Source organism: Sinocyclocheilus grahami, unplaced genomic scaffold, assembly GCF_001515645.1.
Source record: "Sinocyclocheilus grahami isolate Dianchi unplaced genomic scaffold, SAMN03320097.WGS_v1.1 scaffold135.1, whole genome shotgun sequence".
Classification (NCBI taxonomy): Eukaryota; Metazoa; Chordata; class Actinopteri; order Cypriniformes; family Cyprinidae; genus Sinocyclocheilus; species Sinocyclocheilus grahami.
In genome coordinates this window covers 1190252-1207569 of record NW_015505314.1, presented here as the reverse complement: position 1 = coordinate 1207569, position 17318 = coordinate 1190252, and the positions used below count along the sequence as shown (strand labels likewise).

At 36.3% G+C, this 17318-nt stretch overlaps 1 protein-coding gene across 1 annotated transcript in view; it reads left to right on the top strand.

Moving 5' to 3' along the window:
• Positions 1-17318, top strand: part of cpm (carboxypeptidase M) — a 47806-nt gene that overhangs the window by 9653 nt on the left and 20835 nt on the right. Inside the window, exon 3 of the mRNA XM_016279945.1 lies at positions 2847-2944. Coding sequence (XP_016135431.1) covers positions 2847-2944 — 98 coding nt within the window. The remainder of the gene's footprint in view (positions 1-2846; positions 2945-17318) is intronic.

The following is a 17318-nucleotide window of genomic DNA, read 5'->3' as shown; positions in this document are numbered from 1 at the left end:
ACTAATCCATAGCGGTCAGTAGCCTAAGTTAAAAAAAACGAAACAAAAAAAAGTCTGCACTGGCAACGGAAATTAGAGGGTAGTAGCCTAAATATTTGGGTGGTGTAATATTATAATACATTGTCATTAATCAATATATTAAGATAACCCATGGTATTTAAATGACTAAAATAGCCTATAAACAATAATGAGCAATAATAATTCACCACACTGCATGATGCGATGACAAATTCAAGCGCACCGCTTCACCTAAATATTTATTAATTTTAGTTATCATTTATAATTTGAATAAGAGAACAACATTAAACTTTGGGTAATCAAAAAATGGTTTTATTCATTACATCATATAGATCGGATTTTTTTTCTTCTTCAGGAAATGGCCAGACTAGAATAGCAACACGGTAGCAAACAATAAACGATATGGCAAGACAAAAATTAAATAATTAAACCAAAGTTTGACCAATTAGAGTAACGTGAGGCTAAAACATGTAAATATAATATCTGGATCACTGTCAGATGCTGAGCTGACCCAGGGGTCAGTAGCCTAAGTTAAAAAAAACGAAACAAAAAAAAGTCTGCACTGGCAACGGAAATTAGAGGGTAGTAGCCTAAATATTTGGGTGGTGTAATATTATAATACATTGTCATTTATCAATATATTAAGATAACCCATGGTATTTAAATGACTAAAATAGCCTATAAACAATAATGAGCAATAATAATTCACCACACTGCATGATGCGATGACAAATTCAAGCGCACAGCTTCACCTAAATATTTATTAATTTTAGTTATATCATTTATAATTTGAATAAGAGAACAACATTAAACTTTGGGTAATCAAAAAATGGTTTTATTCATTACATCATATAGATCGGATTTTTTTTCTTCTTCAGGAAATGGCCAGACTAGAATAGCAACACGGTAGCAAACAATAAACGATATGGCAAGACAAAAATTAAATAATTAAACCAAAGTTTGACCAGTTAGAGTAACGTGAGGCTAAAACATGTAAATATAATATCTGGATCACTGTCAGATGCTGAGCTGACCCAGGATGCATAACTTACCATCAGACTCTCCATCACTCATGGTATTTAGTGTTTCTAATACCGACCTTCCATAAATCGCCTTTTTTTGTCATTTTGACATTATGAAACTGATAACCGCTAAATCAGTGAGTGAAAGGCGTTGCCTAGAAATACATGCATTATATAGCGGGTACATTTGACACGCTGGCGTTTATAGGTATAAATGCCCCGTTTTTTTATCTGGTTTTATCTAAATTTGTAACGACATTGGTTTGTAAATTACATAATTTTAGTAAAAGTCAATGACTGGGAGACTTGAATGTTTTATTTAAAATCTTTTATGTACATTGGAAAAACAGCCACGGGTAAAAGTGGCGGTTCTAGTGTTAAAGGAGTCAAATTTTAATCCTACAAAAAAAACATGCAAGATCACTCCTACTCTTTTGCTGCTTTGGGAATAAAAGTCCAGGTGTGTTAATAGTAGCTCTGATTATTGCAGCATATTGGAGCGTATTTGACCAGAAGACCATCGTCTTTGCTGATGACACAGATACTTGGCTGTAAATCTGCATTTTTCTGTTTGGAGGTTGTGTGTGAACAGGACTCGCTGTCAGAATGTCATATCAGTGCAGACAATGCCAAAATAAGCTGTTAAAGTACTCTCTCGATGGTATGTCTGAACAAATCCATAATATTGGCGTGCATGTTTGAGCACGTACGGGATGCTGACGTACCATAAGAAGTCTCCTTTCAAATAGTTTGACCCATTCACAGAGTTGGACACAGAACAACTGCATTATTCAGCACCAAATGCATTTTTTTTCTCAAATTGTTAGTATCCTATTATATTTCCAGTCTCAGAGGCTGTTTTAATTACATTTTGGTGTTCAATAATGGGTATATTTTAGCAGAAAAGTTAATCCAGTAATTTTACATGAATTTAATGTGTATAAAAGTAGCTAATCTGTTGGAGATCGAGAACCTGACACTTTTTCTAACAGCATGTCAACAAGACTAAAGAAACTATTGTGAACTTAGAGAGAGGACCCTGTAGTAAGAGTGAAAGGCTTCAAGTATTTCGAGGTCCACAGCTTAGAGAACTTTACATGGACCACACACACCACAGCTTACTTGGCGGGAGGGAGGGTACAATAGTACCCCTATCTTTGGTGCCTGGGGATGTTCAGGATGGCCTCTGATGATCTTTGTAAAGGTACACTATGGAAAGCGTTCTCCCAGGTAGACCAACTGGAAGTTTCACATAGAAAAAATTTATATAGTATTGTGGGTGCGTATCAGACCATTTAGTTATATATATTTTATATAACATATTTGATTTATTATTTAATCGTATTTTAAAAAAAAATTTAATCTATAATATTAAAATTGAAAAGTTACATTAAAATTGTAATTATATTACACTCTTTAAATTTTGACCAAATGGTCATGGTTTGGAAGACTTCATTACCCTTTTTAAGCTCATCTTTAAAAAAATTTTTTTTAAGTTGTCCTGAAGCAAGCATGCTTTAACTTGTGCAGTGAATATGAGATCCATATTCAGTAGTCCTTAGAGACCGAGACAAGCAGACAGAGTGAATTAGAGCTAGACGTGAGATTACATGGGATTGGGTTGCCAGGTTCCTGCCTAAACTGTGCAAAAACATTATTTGAGTATCTGGTTAACTCAGAAAACTGAGACATTTAATAATGTGACCCGCACAAGATCCACAGCACTCAATTCAGTTGCAAATTCACTGATTTACTTATTGAAACATTTGTTTGCAGTCGATTAACATTTACATTTTGTCTTTCTAGGAAGAGAACTCTGGGTCTTAATACTGGGTCAACATCCCAGAGAACACCGAACGGGCATCCCGGAATTCAAATATGTGGGCAATATGCACGGAAACGAGGTAATGCTGCTATTTCCCTTGGTTATTTATTGCAAAACACAGTCATGTTTTCACCAAGTCTTACGTTGCAAGCAGGACCTTTTGTTTCATATTACTGAACCGCTTCCAAAGAACTCAGTTTTTCATGTCTGTTCTCTTTAGATGGGGCTAAATTTGGAATTGGAAGCTTCTTTAAATAGATCCAACTCTCCGTTTGTTTAGTTTTGTTTCTTGTTGTTTGGGCGAGAGGGGGCCAGTGCTGGTCTGAAGGGGTGTATTTGGTAAGGGGTGTGTGGGAAAAGGGTCTATACACAAAAGCATTACAGTCCGAGGAACCGGCTGGGTTCCACTGCAATGAAGAGCAGTGGACTGTGACCTTCACCGGAAAAAAAATTCCAAGGTGGGGTGTATGGGGGGGGGGGATCTTTTCACTTATGTGCTCCGCCCCCCATGCCCATTGTGAATTCAGTACTTCCTGTCTTTGTGAGGGGGACTAAACGAAATTTGCTGAAGAGAAACTGTGATTGGAATTGCTATTGGATGAATGGGCTGGGAAAGATTTTTTGGAGAGAGATTATTGGCTAAAATGTAAAAATACTTCATTTACAGGGGGAAAAAAGTACTTGATTATATCCCAGTTTAATTTGCAGTAGGGATGACCATCCACCTTTTCTGACCAGGGTTTAAATTATAAATAGCACTTCCATTTTGGGAAACTTCAACTGAAAAGGACAAACATTTTTTCAAATAAGGTTGTCTTATCTGACTGAATAACCCGTGAATTTTCCATCGTGCTGTATTTTTATCCATCAGGGAAAATAATGTAATGCTTGGAATTTTAATGTGACATTGATATCACAAGAATATCTGTATAACACAACAGAACAGAAGGATATAATGAAACATTTCAGTCTGCTGTGTTCTGTTCCTTCGAATTTCGAACCATTTCTGGCAATATTTGACTTGATTGCACAGACACTATTGGAAAAGAACTGAACTGAGCTGGATGATGACGTCACTGTTTCAACGATGAACCAACTTTAACAGGAAAAAAACAGACGTTTCTATTGTCCTCTTGCATTATCAGCACTGTTTAACACTGTAAAGCTGCTTTGACACCATATGTATTGTATAAAGCGCCATATACAGTGGGGAAAAAAAGTATTTAGTCAGCCACCAATTGTGACTTGACTTTTCTTTTCCACTGTAGCAAATGTTCATTCTGTCAAATATTCACGTGTGCTTTTTAAAATGTTATTTAAGCGTTATATTTTAGCTCAACCAATGGTGTAAATTTGGGGTGGAACTTCCAGATTATCTAACCAACAGCCGATTAGAGGTGGGATTAATCAGCTGCTATGAGTGTTTGGGAAACAATAATTGATGTGGTTTTCTAAGGCAAGTACTTTTGGGCTGTTTGGCCAGGCAACCACTCAGAATGCCTTGGCAACATGCTTAAGACCATTTTGAACATCTTAGAAACCACATAATGGCACCCTGGCAACTACTCACAACACCATAGAAACTTGGTGGTCATTTCACGTACTTCTGCAGTAGTATTTGTCATTATGTAGTTGTCGTGTAAACCAAGAGCTTAAAACGTCATAAAATAAAATAACACGCTTCCAAAATATCATGCTTCATCTTCAAACACTTTCATGCATATCACCGGTAGCTACATTACATTTCTCTAATGGCTTTTTAAATTTCGTCAAAGCTTCACTTGTCTGACGGCAGCTGAGGCTCCATGGTATCATCTAATTAGACAACATGCTGTCTGGATGTTTAAAGAGGACCACTGTTCAAATCACGCAGATGCAAGGAAGCCATATGAACATCCAGGATGGGAGGTGCATTTCAAATAAACACGTAAACATTACTCATCAGCGTCCATGAGTCATCTCACGGTGAGGTGTGCACCAGACCTTTGACGCACCACTGAAGTACTCCTAAGATGCTCCGAGTGTCTTAATGTCCCAATAAGACAGAACATGATCTTTTTGTGTAAACCTGAATAACAAAAAGTGTCTTTAAACATTTAGCTAAAGTGAATGAACGGACAGTAAACACAGACAGGGCTAGTATGGATTACTGAGGGATGAAAGAGGAGAAGAGATGGGAATTATGCATTACATCAATACATTACTCAAAATAAAATTAAATAATTACATTACTTTGGGCCTCATTTATGAAACGCAAACGGAAATCGGTCTGAATCTTTTTTGCGTCTTTATTTTTTATTGTAACAATTCCTTGTTTCTGTTCCTGTAGCTCAACTACAGAGCATGGCATTAGCAACACCAAGGTTGTGGGTTTGATTATCAGTTTGATTTTACCAAGAAAAGTTTCTTTAATGCACTTTAAGTCACTTTGGATAAAAGCGTCTGCCAAGTGCATGAAAGCAAATGGTTTTAAGAACGATTTGGGCGAATTTGTTCTGCTCGTGTGTCGCGATTTTCTACTGGGTGGTTACACACTAGTGATGTTCTTGGTGTGTTGCTGTGCGGTTGCTAAAGTGTTCTAGGTCAGGGGTTTTCAAACTTTTTGGAGCCAGGGACCCCTTACAGGGGAGAGAATTTTCCAAGGACCCCCTCATAATTATAACCGTTTAAAGCTAAAGTTTAATATGGGTAGGAGGAATGAACATAATATGAATGTTTTATTGGTGCAAATGGTCCCCATTGTATATGTACTTTTTAATACTAGAGCATAATATAATTAAATTGACCATATTTTCCATAAAGTTGCATCAGGTCGGGGGGGGGGGAACAAAACATAAGTTGCATCGGGGTGTAAGTTGTATTTTACTATTACTTTCAGGGTAACACTTTACAATAAGGTTCATTAGTTAACTGCATTAGTTAACATGAACTAATAATGAACTGCACTTATACAGCGTTTATTAATCTTTGTTAATGTTAATTTCAACATTTACTAATGCATTATTAAAATCTTGTTAACATTAGTTAATGCAATGTGAACTAACATGAACTAACAATGAACATCTGTATTTTTATTAACTAACGTGAGCGTAGATTAGTAAATACAGTAACAAATGTATTGCTCATGGTTAGTTCATGTTAGTTAATACATTAACTAATGTTTAACTAATGAACCTTATTGTAAAGTGTTACCACTTTCAGATATAATTTAAATACTGAATAGGTCGAAATAAAACACACGTTAGGGAAAAACACTAACATGAATTTTACTTCCCCTCACTCCAAATCATTTAAATTGTGGCATTCATAACAGAACAAAAAAAAAAAGAATATGTATATATAAAAAAATATATTATAGTGCCGATCATTACAAACAACATTTATTTTAAATGCCATAGGCACCGGTCCCGTGGAAAACAAGATAGTCTTCATTCCTTTCAACCAATAAGAAATGGATTGCAGCTTTTATGACTTTATTCTCATATTTATAGTTCATTTGAGGCAGTTTTTGGCATTATTTTAATGGCAAATGTCGAGAGTGCATTATTGTAATACGAGAAGGCGCCAGCACATCTCTCGGCTTACAGCAGGCTTATATATATATATATATATATATATGTATGTATGTGTGATCATGGCTTTGCGCTCCCTCAGATATTACGTGTAACCAGTGGTGGAAATGGCCAAAATTCACTGGGAGGACTCTAGCTTGGAAAGGGAGAGAGGGTAATAATGGTAATTTTAGATGACCTTTCGGATGCATTTAATTATCAAACCCTCTATAATAACATTAAACTTATTTCATATTTTCTCTAAACCTTCTTGGATATTAAGACAGGCACCTGCAATTCTGGCCAAATTAAAGATACATTGTGTGTGTGTGTGTGTGTGTGTGTGATGTAAGCATCATTTAATGACCCATTGTGTTTCATTAAAAAAAAAAAAGATTAGATAAATGAAAGATTGATTTAATAAAAAAATGAGAATGATTATTAATGGTCTCTAATTGACCTGTTTAGCTAAGCCCTCAAAACACTTCTTATTTAGTGGTACAGTATTGCATGATTTGTAGATATTTAATAGTTTACACTTTGCATAAACGTTTGCAATTAGTTTTTAAAAGGTAACTTTACATTCTTAAGGACTCTATGCCACTTACATTTCTTTTCAGGAGCACTTGTTATCTGATCATTGACGGAAATTAACCTTCCCATTATAAGGCGATATTTGACTCCTTAAAGTTTTTTTTTTCTTTTTTTAAACCTTTGTAATTCCTCCACCTTTATCAAATGTATGTCATCTTTTGTGCCAAAAATTTTTCATTGTTAAACTTTTATCAAAAATTTTAATTAAACAATAAATTTAATTAAAATAATAAAATACAATCAGGAAGAATAAGTTACTAGTCAAATGAAATCGGCATCAACAATTCATCTTTGCACAGCACAGAAGAGCACAAATGTGGCGTTAAGGTATATTTACAGACTTTTTGACAAGACTCAGAGGTGGCATTAATGCATTTCATAATAATGTTATGAAATTAATGTTTTAAATATAAAGTTTTGAATACAGAAATATCAAACGATTTAAATGACTCAATTTATACTTTAAAAATAAAACTGAAACTGCCAGTAGGTGGCAGCAAGTCACTGTCTTTGTCACTGAATCATTCATTCAATCGATTCGTTCAAACAGCTGATTCATTTAGGAACGAAGCAAGTGACTCTCTTTATGAATGGGTCATTGAATCATTGACTCACTAGATTTGTTCAAAAACGCAGATTCATTCATAAATTAAACAGCACTGTGTTTGCTTGGAGATGCACAGCGACACTGTGACTTTGGAACTATTTTCGTTGACAAAATAGAGTACAATCAGACAACAGTGTTCCTAAAATGTAAGTCACTTAATATTAACTTTTGTATAAAATCAAAAATGTATAGGCCTAAACCTGTCGTATAAATAAAATTTCACATTTGCAAACTCCCTTTAAAAGCTGTCACTCTTCTTAGTTCATCGTGATCTCACAAACTTCCATTTTAATGAATGAAGCTCTCTGCACTGCACACTGAAGCTATTATTTACATCGTCTCTACACTTTGTTTGTTATAATGAATGACAAAAACTGCAGTCTGCTTTCACCATCTGTTCTGTGAGGAGTAGCACAGACACCGATAGAGAGGCATTTCTATTGGCTGCAGTCTGCAGGTATTATGGCCAATCACAAAAGACGGCATTGTGCGTCGAACCATAGACACAAATAAATCGCAAATAAAGGTTTATGTGCAGAACGACAACAGTGTTCCTAAAATGTAAGTCACTTAATATTAACTTTTGTATAAAATCAAAAATGTATAGGCCTAAACCTGTCGTATAAATAAAATTTCACATTTGCAAACTCCCTTTAAAAGCTGTCACTCTTCTTAGTTCATCGTGATCTCACAAACTTCCATTTTAATGAATGAAGCTCTCTGCACTGCACACTGAAGCTATTATTTACATCGTCTCTACACTTTGTTTGTTATAATGAATGACAAAAACTGCAGTCTGCTTTCATGATCTGTACTGTGAGGAGTAGCACGGGCACCGATAGAGAGGCATTTCTATTGGCTGCAGTCTGCAGGTAGGCCAATCACAAAAGACGGCATTGCGCAGGGAACCATAGAGACAAATATATCGTGCTAGGTTTATGTGCAGTACTGGGATTGCTTTCGTAGTCTTTTGAATGGATAAAAAATAGAAATCACTTTAATTTCCAAATAAACCTAACCAGTTGGAAATGAAACGCCGTCCCCGCTCGAAATTCACTCCCCGGACTCCGTCCCCTCGCGTCCTACGCCCTACGCAACCCTAATAGAAAGAATGTGTGTATTACTTGGTTGGTAATTGCATGCATTTCACTTCGCAAGATAAATAGTAGTGAATTCATCAAACGCACCATCGAACGGAGTATAGCCTACTCAAGAAAAAATTAAAGAATGTTTAAATATGTTAAGCGTTTGTTGCGTATGTGTATGATAGCCCGGTTATCATTTACTTGTGTAAACAGCAGTGAAAATCTGGTTTATAAAAAAACTAAATGCTTGTTTTTTGCACCTACCAGCAGAAACATAAATCGGCGCCTATGGCTATGTCCATAACAAACTAAACTTGCTTACTAAAAAACTTAACCACATAGTGGGCTCGCAAACCTCTCATTCGGCATGAATCTTTTCCATGAGTGAATCGTTACGCAGTCTAACATTTGGTTGCTAAACTATTAGGCTACTTATTATGTAAAGAAGGCTTTGTACTTCTCTCATGTCCGAATATCTACTAACAGCATCCTTCACATATGCAAAAAAAGTGTTTGGAAAACCACCACGGCATGCTCACGCTGACTGGCAAAACCTATATTTTGTACAACAGACAAGTTAAATTGAGTCACCAAATACCTTTTGTAGGTTTAGTCGTCTCATTTAGTTTGCTGCTGATGAGGCTGTGATGTCAAGTTGCAGTGCTTGAACTGATTTGTTGGAGGCGCCAGCGCAAACACTTTGGATTCCTTATATCAGCGGAAAAATGTGATATCCATCAGATAAGAGCAAGACATCATTCAAAACGGACTATTTTTATTTGTGTACCTTTTAAAATGACAGTGAAACGCTGTGCTTTTGTAAAATAAAGAAAACAAACAAAATGCATTTGCCGTCTCAGTCTATGTGAAGCACTTCCTAAAATGAAGAAAAACTCTGCGATACTGTCTACTTGTCAAACAGACATGAGAAATATATTTAGCTATATAAACCTTGAAGTGCCTGCTTTTAAGTGATTACGCTTTGCTTATTTGACATTAATGCATTATATAAGTCACTTTGGAATATAAATCATAGCACGTTTCAGAAGATACAAAACATGAGTTGCAGTCCGGAAAATACGGTTAGTCTATGTGAAGCACTTCCTAAAATGAAGAAAAACTCTGCGATACTGTCTACTTGTCAGACATGAGAAATATATTTAGCTATATAAACCTTGAAGTGCCTGCTTTTAAGTGTTTAAGCTTTGCTTATTTGACATTTTAATTCATTATATAAGTCACTTTGGAATATAAATCATAGCACGTTTCAGAAGATACAAAACATGAGTTGCAGTCCGGAAAATACGGTATAGCAAATTATTTTGCGGACCCCCTGGCTTTGTGTCACGGACCCCAGTTTGAAAAACCCCTGTTCTAGGTGGTTGCTAGGGCACTGTTCTGCTGTTTCTAGGGTGTGCTGGTCGACTGCTTACTGACACTAGCCAAAAGAGCCTAAGGATGTGTCCAAAATTGCCGCTTATATACCCTTATATGTGGTGCTATTTGAAGGGACAGTCATTTTTAGTGGGACATCATTCAAAACGGACTATTTTTATTTGTGTACCTTTTAAAATGACAGTGAAACGCTGTGCTTTTGTAAAATAAAGAAAACAAACAAAATGCATTTGCCGTCTCAGTCTATGTGAAGCACTTCCTAAAATGAAGAAAAACTCTGCGATACTGTCTACTTGTCTGTCAGACATGAGAAATATATTTAGCTATATAAACCTTGAAGTGCCTGCTTTTAAGTGTTTAAGCTTTGCTTATTTGACATTTTAATTCATTATATAAGTCACTTTGGAATATAAATCATAGCACGTTTCAGAAGATACAAAACATGAGTTGCAGTCCGGAAAATACGGTATAGCAAATTATTTTGCGGACCCCCTGGCTTTGTGTCACGGACCCCAGTTTGAAAAACCCCTGTTCTAGGTGGTTGCTAGGGCACTGTTCTGCTGTTTCTAGGGTGTGCTGGTCGACTGCTTACTGACACTAGCCAAAAGAGCCTAAGGATGTGTCCAAAATTGCCGCTTATATACCCTTATATGTGGTGCTATTTGAAGGGACAGTCATTTTTAGTGGTGTACGAAAAAATGGAGGACATTGAGTGCACTCGTTCAATCCCATAATATGCCGCAATACTGAGTGTGCAAACTATGAACATTCAACAGCTCCAGTACCCATAATGCTTTGTGAGGATTTTAAATCTCTTTACTTAATTATGGTTTATGGCAGATTTTAAGATCATTTTGTTACTATTGATGCTTACCAGATATTGTAGAGTTGGAGAGAGAGAAAAAAAGCAAACATGAGAAAAATGAGACTGTACAAGTTTCCTGCTGACATTTTGGAATACTCTAGGGTTTTTATGCTTTAACATCACAACTTATAAATAAGTGGAATACTCTTGAGTAGAATCATCACTGGGAAATAACCATCTTTAACAAGAAAAATCAGTTTTTCTTGCGTTGTTGGTTAATTGGTTTGCATGTAATGCAAATACATGCAATGTATTTATTTAAATAAAAGTAAATCGGCTTTCTGTAATTATTAGTATGTGTGCATCTAAATGTGCTCCGTGTCCAAATTCATTCACTGCTCACAGTATTAGTAGACTAGTTTTGTAAAGATATGGCTTCTATGATATTCTGGTCTGTATGGCTTTGGGTCCCTTTTCAATGTAAGTCTAATGGATTTCCCATAATTTTGTTGTTTTGTTGTTCCCATAAATTTCCCATAAAAGTTGCTTAGTGAGAGAATGGCACACCTCTTCTCCTAACCCTAGCCACACCATTTGAGGTATCATTTGTCTTTTGCATAAGCGGGATATAATTGAATAGAAGAAATAGTAATAGTGATGCCTTTTAAGTGTTTAAGCTTTGCTTATTTGACATTTTAATTCATTATATAAGTCACTTTGGAATATAAATCATAGCACGTTTCAGAAGATACAAAACATGAGTTGCAGTCCGGAAAATACGGTATAGCAAATTATTTTGCGGACCCCCTGGCTTTGTGTCACGGACCCCAGTTTGAAAAACCCCTGTTCTAGGTGGTTGCTAGGGCACTGTTCTGCTGTTTCTAGGGTGTGCTGGTCGACTGCTTACTGACACTAGCCAAAAGAGCCTAAGGATGTGTCCAAAATTGCCGCTTATATACCCTTATATGTGGTGCTATTTGAAGGGACAGTCATTTTTAGTGGTGTACGAAAAAATGGAGGACATTGAGTGCACTCGTTCAATCCCATAATATGCCGCAATACTGAGTGTGCAAACTATGAACATTCAACAGCTCCAGTACCCATAATGCTTTGTGAGGATTTTAAATCTCTTTACTTAATTATGGTTTATGGCAGATTTTAAGATCATTTTGTTACTATTGATGCTTACCAGATATTGTAGAGTTGGAGAGAGAGAAAAAAAGCAAACATGAGAAAAATGAGACTGTACAAGTTTCCTGCTGACATTTTGGAATACTCTAGGGTTTTTATGCTTTAACATCACAACTTATAAATAAGTGGAATACTCTTGAGTAGAATCATCACTGGGAAATAACCATCTTTAACAAGAAAAATCAGTTTTTCTTGCGTTGTTGGTTAATTGGTTTGCATGTAATGCAAATACATGCAATGTATTTATTTAAATAAAAGTAAATCGGCTTTCTGTAATTATTAGTATGTGTGCATCTAAATGTGCTCCGTGTCCAAATTCATTCACTGCTCACAGTATTAGTAGACTAGTTTTGTAAAGATATGGCTTCTATGATATTCTGGTCTGTATGGCTTTGGGTCCCTTTTCAATGTAAGTCTAATGGATTTCCCATAATTTTGTTGTTTTGTTGTTCCCATAAATTTCCCATAAAAGTTGCTTAGTGAGAGAATGGCACACCTCTTCTCCTAACCCTAGCCACACCATTTGAGGTATCATTTGTCTTTTGCATAAGCGGGATATAATTGAATAGAAGAAATAGTAATAGTGATGCTTGCTATTAGTGCACAATGGTTTTTGAAGTAGGTATTATGTAAATTAAACTTTATTTTGTGTTCAAAAACTGATTGAAATATGTAACAGTGAGAGGCATTCATGGAAAGGTGAAGTCCAGTGAATGTGTAACACCGGGTCAGATGACCTTCGGCCATATAGTCAGTGCAGTGTGACTGACTTCTTTTTCCAGCTCTGGTTTTATTTCTATCTTAAATTATTCCTCTGCACACTGCTTCGGCCAGACCAGACCCAGCCCACCGGTTGCATGAAAGGACGATTGTTGGATTTCCCATAATTTTGTTGTTTTGTTGTTCCCATAAATTTCCCATAAAAGTTGCTTAGTGAGAGAATGGCACACCTCTTCTCCTAACCCTAGCCACACCATTTGAGGTATCATTTGTCTTTTGCATAAGCGGGATATAATTGAATAGAAGAAATAGTAATAGTGATGTTTGCTATTAGTGCACAATGGTTTTTGAAGTAGGTATGTAAATTAAACTTTATTTTGTGTTCAAAAACTGATTGAAATATGTAACAGTGAGAGGCATTCATGGAAAGGTGAAGTCCAGTGAATGTGTAACACCGGGTCAGATGACCTTCGGCCATATAGTCAGTGCAGTGTGACTGACTTCTTTTTCCAGCTCTGGTTTTATTTCTATCTTAAATTATTCCTCTGCACACTGCTTCGGCCAGACCAGACCCAGCCCACCGGTTGCATGAAAGGACGATTGTGAATATAGTATACAGACCGCTCCGAGTCCAAACGGAGGTTTTCAACAGTGGCTCCCTTTTTTCTGCTCTCTCTCGCTCTTGCTCTTGATTTGACCCTTATTTTTATTTCTTGTCTGATCTTATTTAAGGATTGTAAAAATTTTAAGGGCGTTATGATGAACCGGAGTTTGGGTGGTCTTGACAAGAAGCTGTAGGTATAGTGTGTAGCTGTTTATCTAGGACAATTCTCCTGTTGTCTACGTGCCAACTGTGACACACGGGCTGCACACACATGCCAACTTAAACAAGCAGCCCACGTGCCTCAGTAATCAGAGAGATCCATAAATATTCTCCTCTGGTTTAGTCATTTCATTCACTAAAGTTTTTATAGGCTTGTCAGTAAATGTAATGTTTTTCTAGACTCTCAAAGCCAGATTTTTGACCATAAGTATTCAGCATAAGCCTGGTCTAGTACTGCCTACTTAGACAGGAAAAGACCATCTGGCTGACATGTAGGGGACCAATCACTGTTCTTTTCATTATACATGCCATTTACAGCAGAAATATTAACTGCTGTACAGGGGGAAAAGTAAATTTTTTGTATTGTAGTATTGTGTATATTGTTTTCATATTCGCATGATATCATTAATCATATTCACAAAAAAATCATTAAAATATCCAATAATAGGCATTTGCATCTTATTAAATATCTAAACCATTTCACTTTTTAAAAAGTTTTCACAGATGCTTAGTTTTGTACGTAGTATCCAGACAGCCAGTCAGCACTCTGAAACGGTTTCATATTTCACAATCACTTTTAACAAAACATTTCAAAACATAAAAGAATAGATGTCAGGAATCTACAGCGCTCGGCCAGATAAACTCAAAGCAGTTTAGTATGACAGCGAAATCCTGTTGAATTCTTTCTTAAATTATTATTAAGCTGGACCCCCTCTACCCCCTCTCTCTGACAGGTGTTTTGTTTCACCAACAAGTGTAAGCTTGGCCTTAAATGTATCACCACACAGGTGTGAGGGATCTGTCTGTGCCCACACACACATGCAGAAAGGTTTTGGGAGTCGATCTAGAGATGTTTAGGTGTGAGCATCAGTGCGCCGTATGTTTTTCAGGCCTGGCGTTGGGCCCTGTGATGACGTCTGGAGCGCTGAGGGGACTGAGGGTGTGCTGTTTGTGTTGGGTGTGGCGGGTCTTTTGAAGAGGAAATGGTAAACCGTTCTTAGATCTTCTTGTAGTTCACTCACTATTTTCCCTCACGATAGATAGACACTATGTAAATTATACAGTAAACAAAAACAACCACATTCGGCCACATCAATGAACTTTATAAGAGAAATGTAATGACACATCAACATAAAGCAATTTGCAGTAATGTAAACTATAAAATGACATGTACAATGTTTAAGAACTTCTAAGATGTCGATGAGACGTGAAACCAGACTTTACCGTTTCCCAGGAAGAGTATTGCTGTTGAAACAGATGTTTGTTCTGAGATGAGTGAGTGGTTATGGAGACAGGAAGAACTAGAGGACTCAATATATCGTCATCAGTGGACGTTTTAAGCTCTTGGTTTACAGAATTTGCTTGGAGATCTTATGGAGAAAGTGTTTCTTTCGTATGGACTTGAGATCCAAATCGGCTGATGAAGGAACAGGAAAAACTGAAAAGACGACTGTAAAATCATAGGATCCCACAAAGTCCTCAAGTAAAACTATTAAAAGAGGACGGAAATTATCATGTCGGCAGAAATATTTGAATAGTTGATAGTCTAATCGGGGACAGCTGTAAGCCTTTTCCTATCATATGTTGAACATTTTAAAGTTCTTAATCACTCAAACAAAATGAAACTAATATTATTTAAGTGAGATTGTTACTACTCTCTTCTAAAGATGTCATCACACTGCTGAGCTGATGTTTGCTGTGGTCTGTCTCAGCTGTCACAGATAACAGTAATCATACACGCTGTTAGACGCAGAGTACAACACTCCAGGACAGAAAGTTTAACCCACAGCTCTACTGGTCTGCACTTGTGCTTCATAATCTCAGGTCTCACGGTGTCGCTGTGTGTATGACGTGCACTTTAACCTCATTCAGAGATTAAAGTTTCACTCAGATATAGTTTCTATGAAAAAACATTGTCCTCGGGACAAATGGAGGCCGTCATTTCTCAGAAAGAGTACACAGTCATCCACACCAGACCGATTCTATCTGTAGTCTCAGAGCTTGCCATGTTGATTTATAATGAGCACCTCGGGCTTCAGGTTTTGCGAGTAGTTTCTGGTATGGCTGCTCCTACTCACATCTTACAGCAGTGCAAACTCTCACACACCACATCAAAGCGCCTCTGGTGGCCTGTGACCTATAGAAGAGACCACAATGATATGGCATGAATGATCTATTCGATGTCGTCTTCCTAGGAAAGGAACAGTTCATTTCCTGCTGAAGATACTGACACATCTTTATATTATTTAGTAAGTTTATTGGGCAAGAAAAAGTTTTTGAGGAGTTTGTTTTGGTGAATTTCAGTTGGACAGTTAATAAAATGGATCATTTTGACTCTCATGTCCTAACCGGTCATTACGTGGGAAACCAACAAAAGTTAAGCTATCTCTTCAATCTTAATTTGAGGTTTGTCCTAAGTAGCTTCAACAGTGATTGATAAGGCATTTAGCCAGTTACTTGATGCATTTTGTAGGGCATTCTGGGTAACCTGTCCCACAGCAGAATCTCATTGGTCAAAAATCCTTCAACACATACTGTAGCTGTCTGATAAAACATTTGTTCAGACGGAGTTATTGTGTGGTTTCTCATACCTTTTTTTTATCTCCCACAAGTGTCAAAAAATTCCTTTTAATTTTAAGTTTAGACAGTGTAAAATTTGTAAAATTGGTTTACTTGTGTATATTTTGTTTTATTTTTTGATATTTGTTTTACTCATTTTTTTAAAATGTTTTTTATTTGTTTTTTTATTTAATTTTATTGAACGTTGTAATATTGCTTTTATAGTTTTAAAGGGGTCATATGATGCGATTTCAATTTTTCCTTTCTCTTTGGAGTGTTACAAGCTCTTGGTGCATAAAGAAGATCTGTAAAGTTGCAAAGACTAAAGTCTCAAATCCAAAGAGATATTCTTTATAAAAGTTAATGGAGTTATTGTGTGGTTTCTCATACCTTTTTTTTTTATCTCCCACAAGTGTCAAAAAATTCCTTTTAATTTTAAGTTTAGACAGTGTAAAATTTGTAAAATTGGTTTACTTGTGTATATTTTGTTTTATTTTTTGATATTTGTTTTACTCATTTTTTTTAAATGTTTTTTATTTGTTTTTTTATTTAATTTTATTGAACGTTGTAATATTGCTTTTATAGTTTTAAAGGGGTCATATGATGCGATTTCAATTTTTCCTTTCTCTTTGGAGTGTTACAAGCTCTTGGTGCATAAAGAAGATCTGTAAAGTTGCAAAGACTAAAGTCTCAAATCCAAAGAGATATTCTTTATAAAAGTTAAGAGTCAGCCACACCTACCTAAAACGGCTCATTCTAACACACCCCCACATGTCTACGTCTCGATGTGGGAAGATTTGCATAACAAATGTTCACGCAAAGAAAGAAGGCGTAACTTTTATTCCCACTGTAGTATTGTTGCTGCCGCCGCCATGTTTGGTTGTGAAAGCGAAACTACTTTGGCCTTCCGAAAGAGGACACGACTAGAAATCAGTGGTTAAGTTGTATTTATAACACTTATCCTTAACAGTTCAACCCAAATATTCAGATGTGTGCAGCACATTTTATGGAGGACTGTTTCCTGATCCTGGTAGAGTAGACTACAATGCTGGCTGTTCTGACTCACAGACTGTAAGTACATTTTTTTTTTTATATGGATTTGCCACTGATGATTCAAACGTGA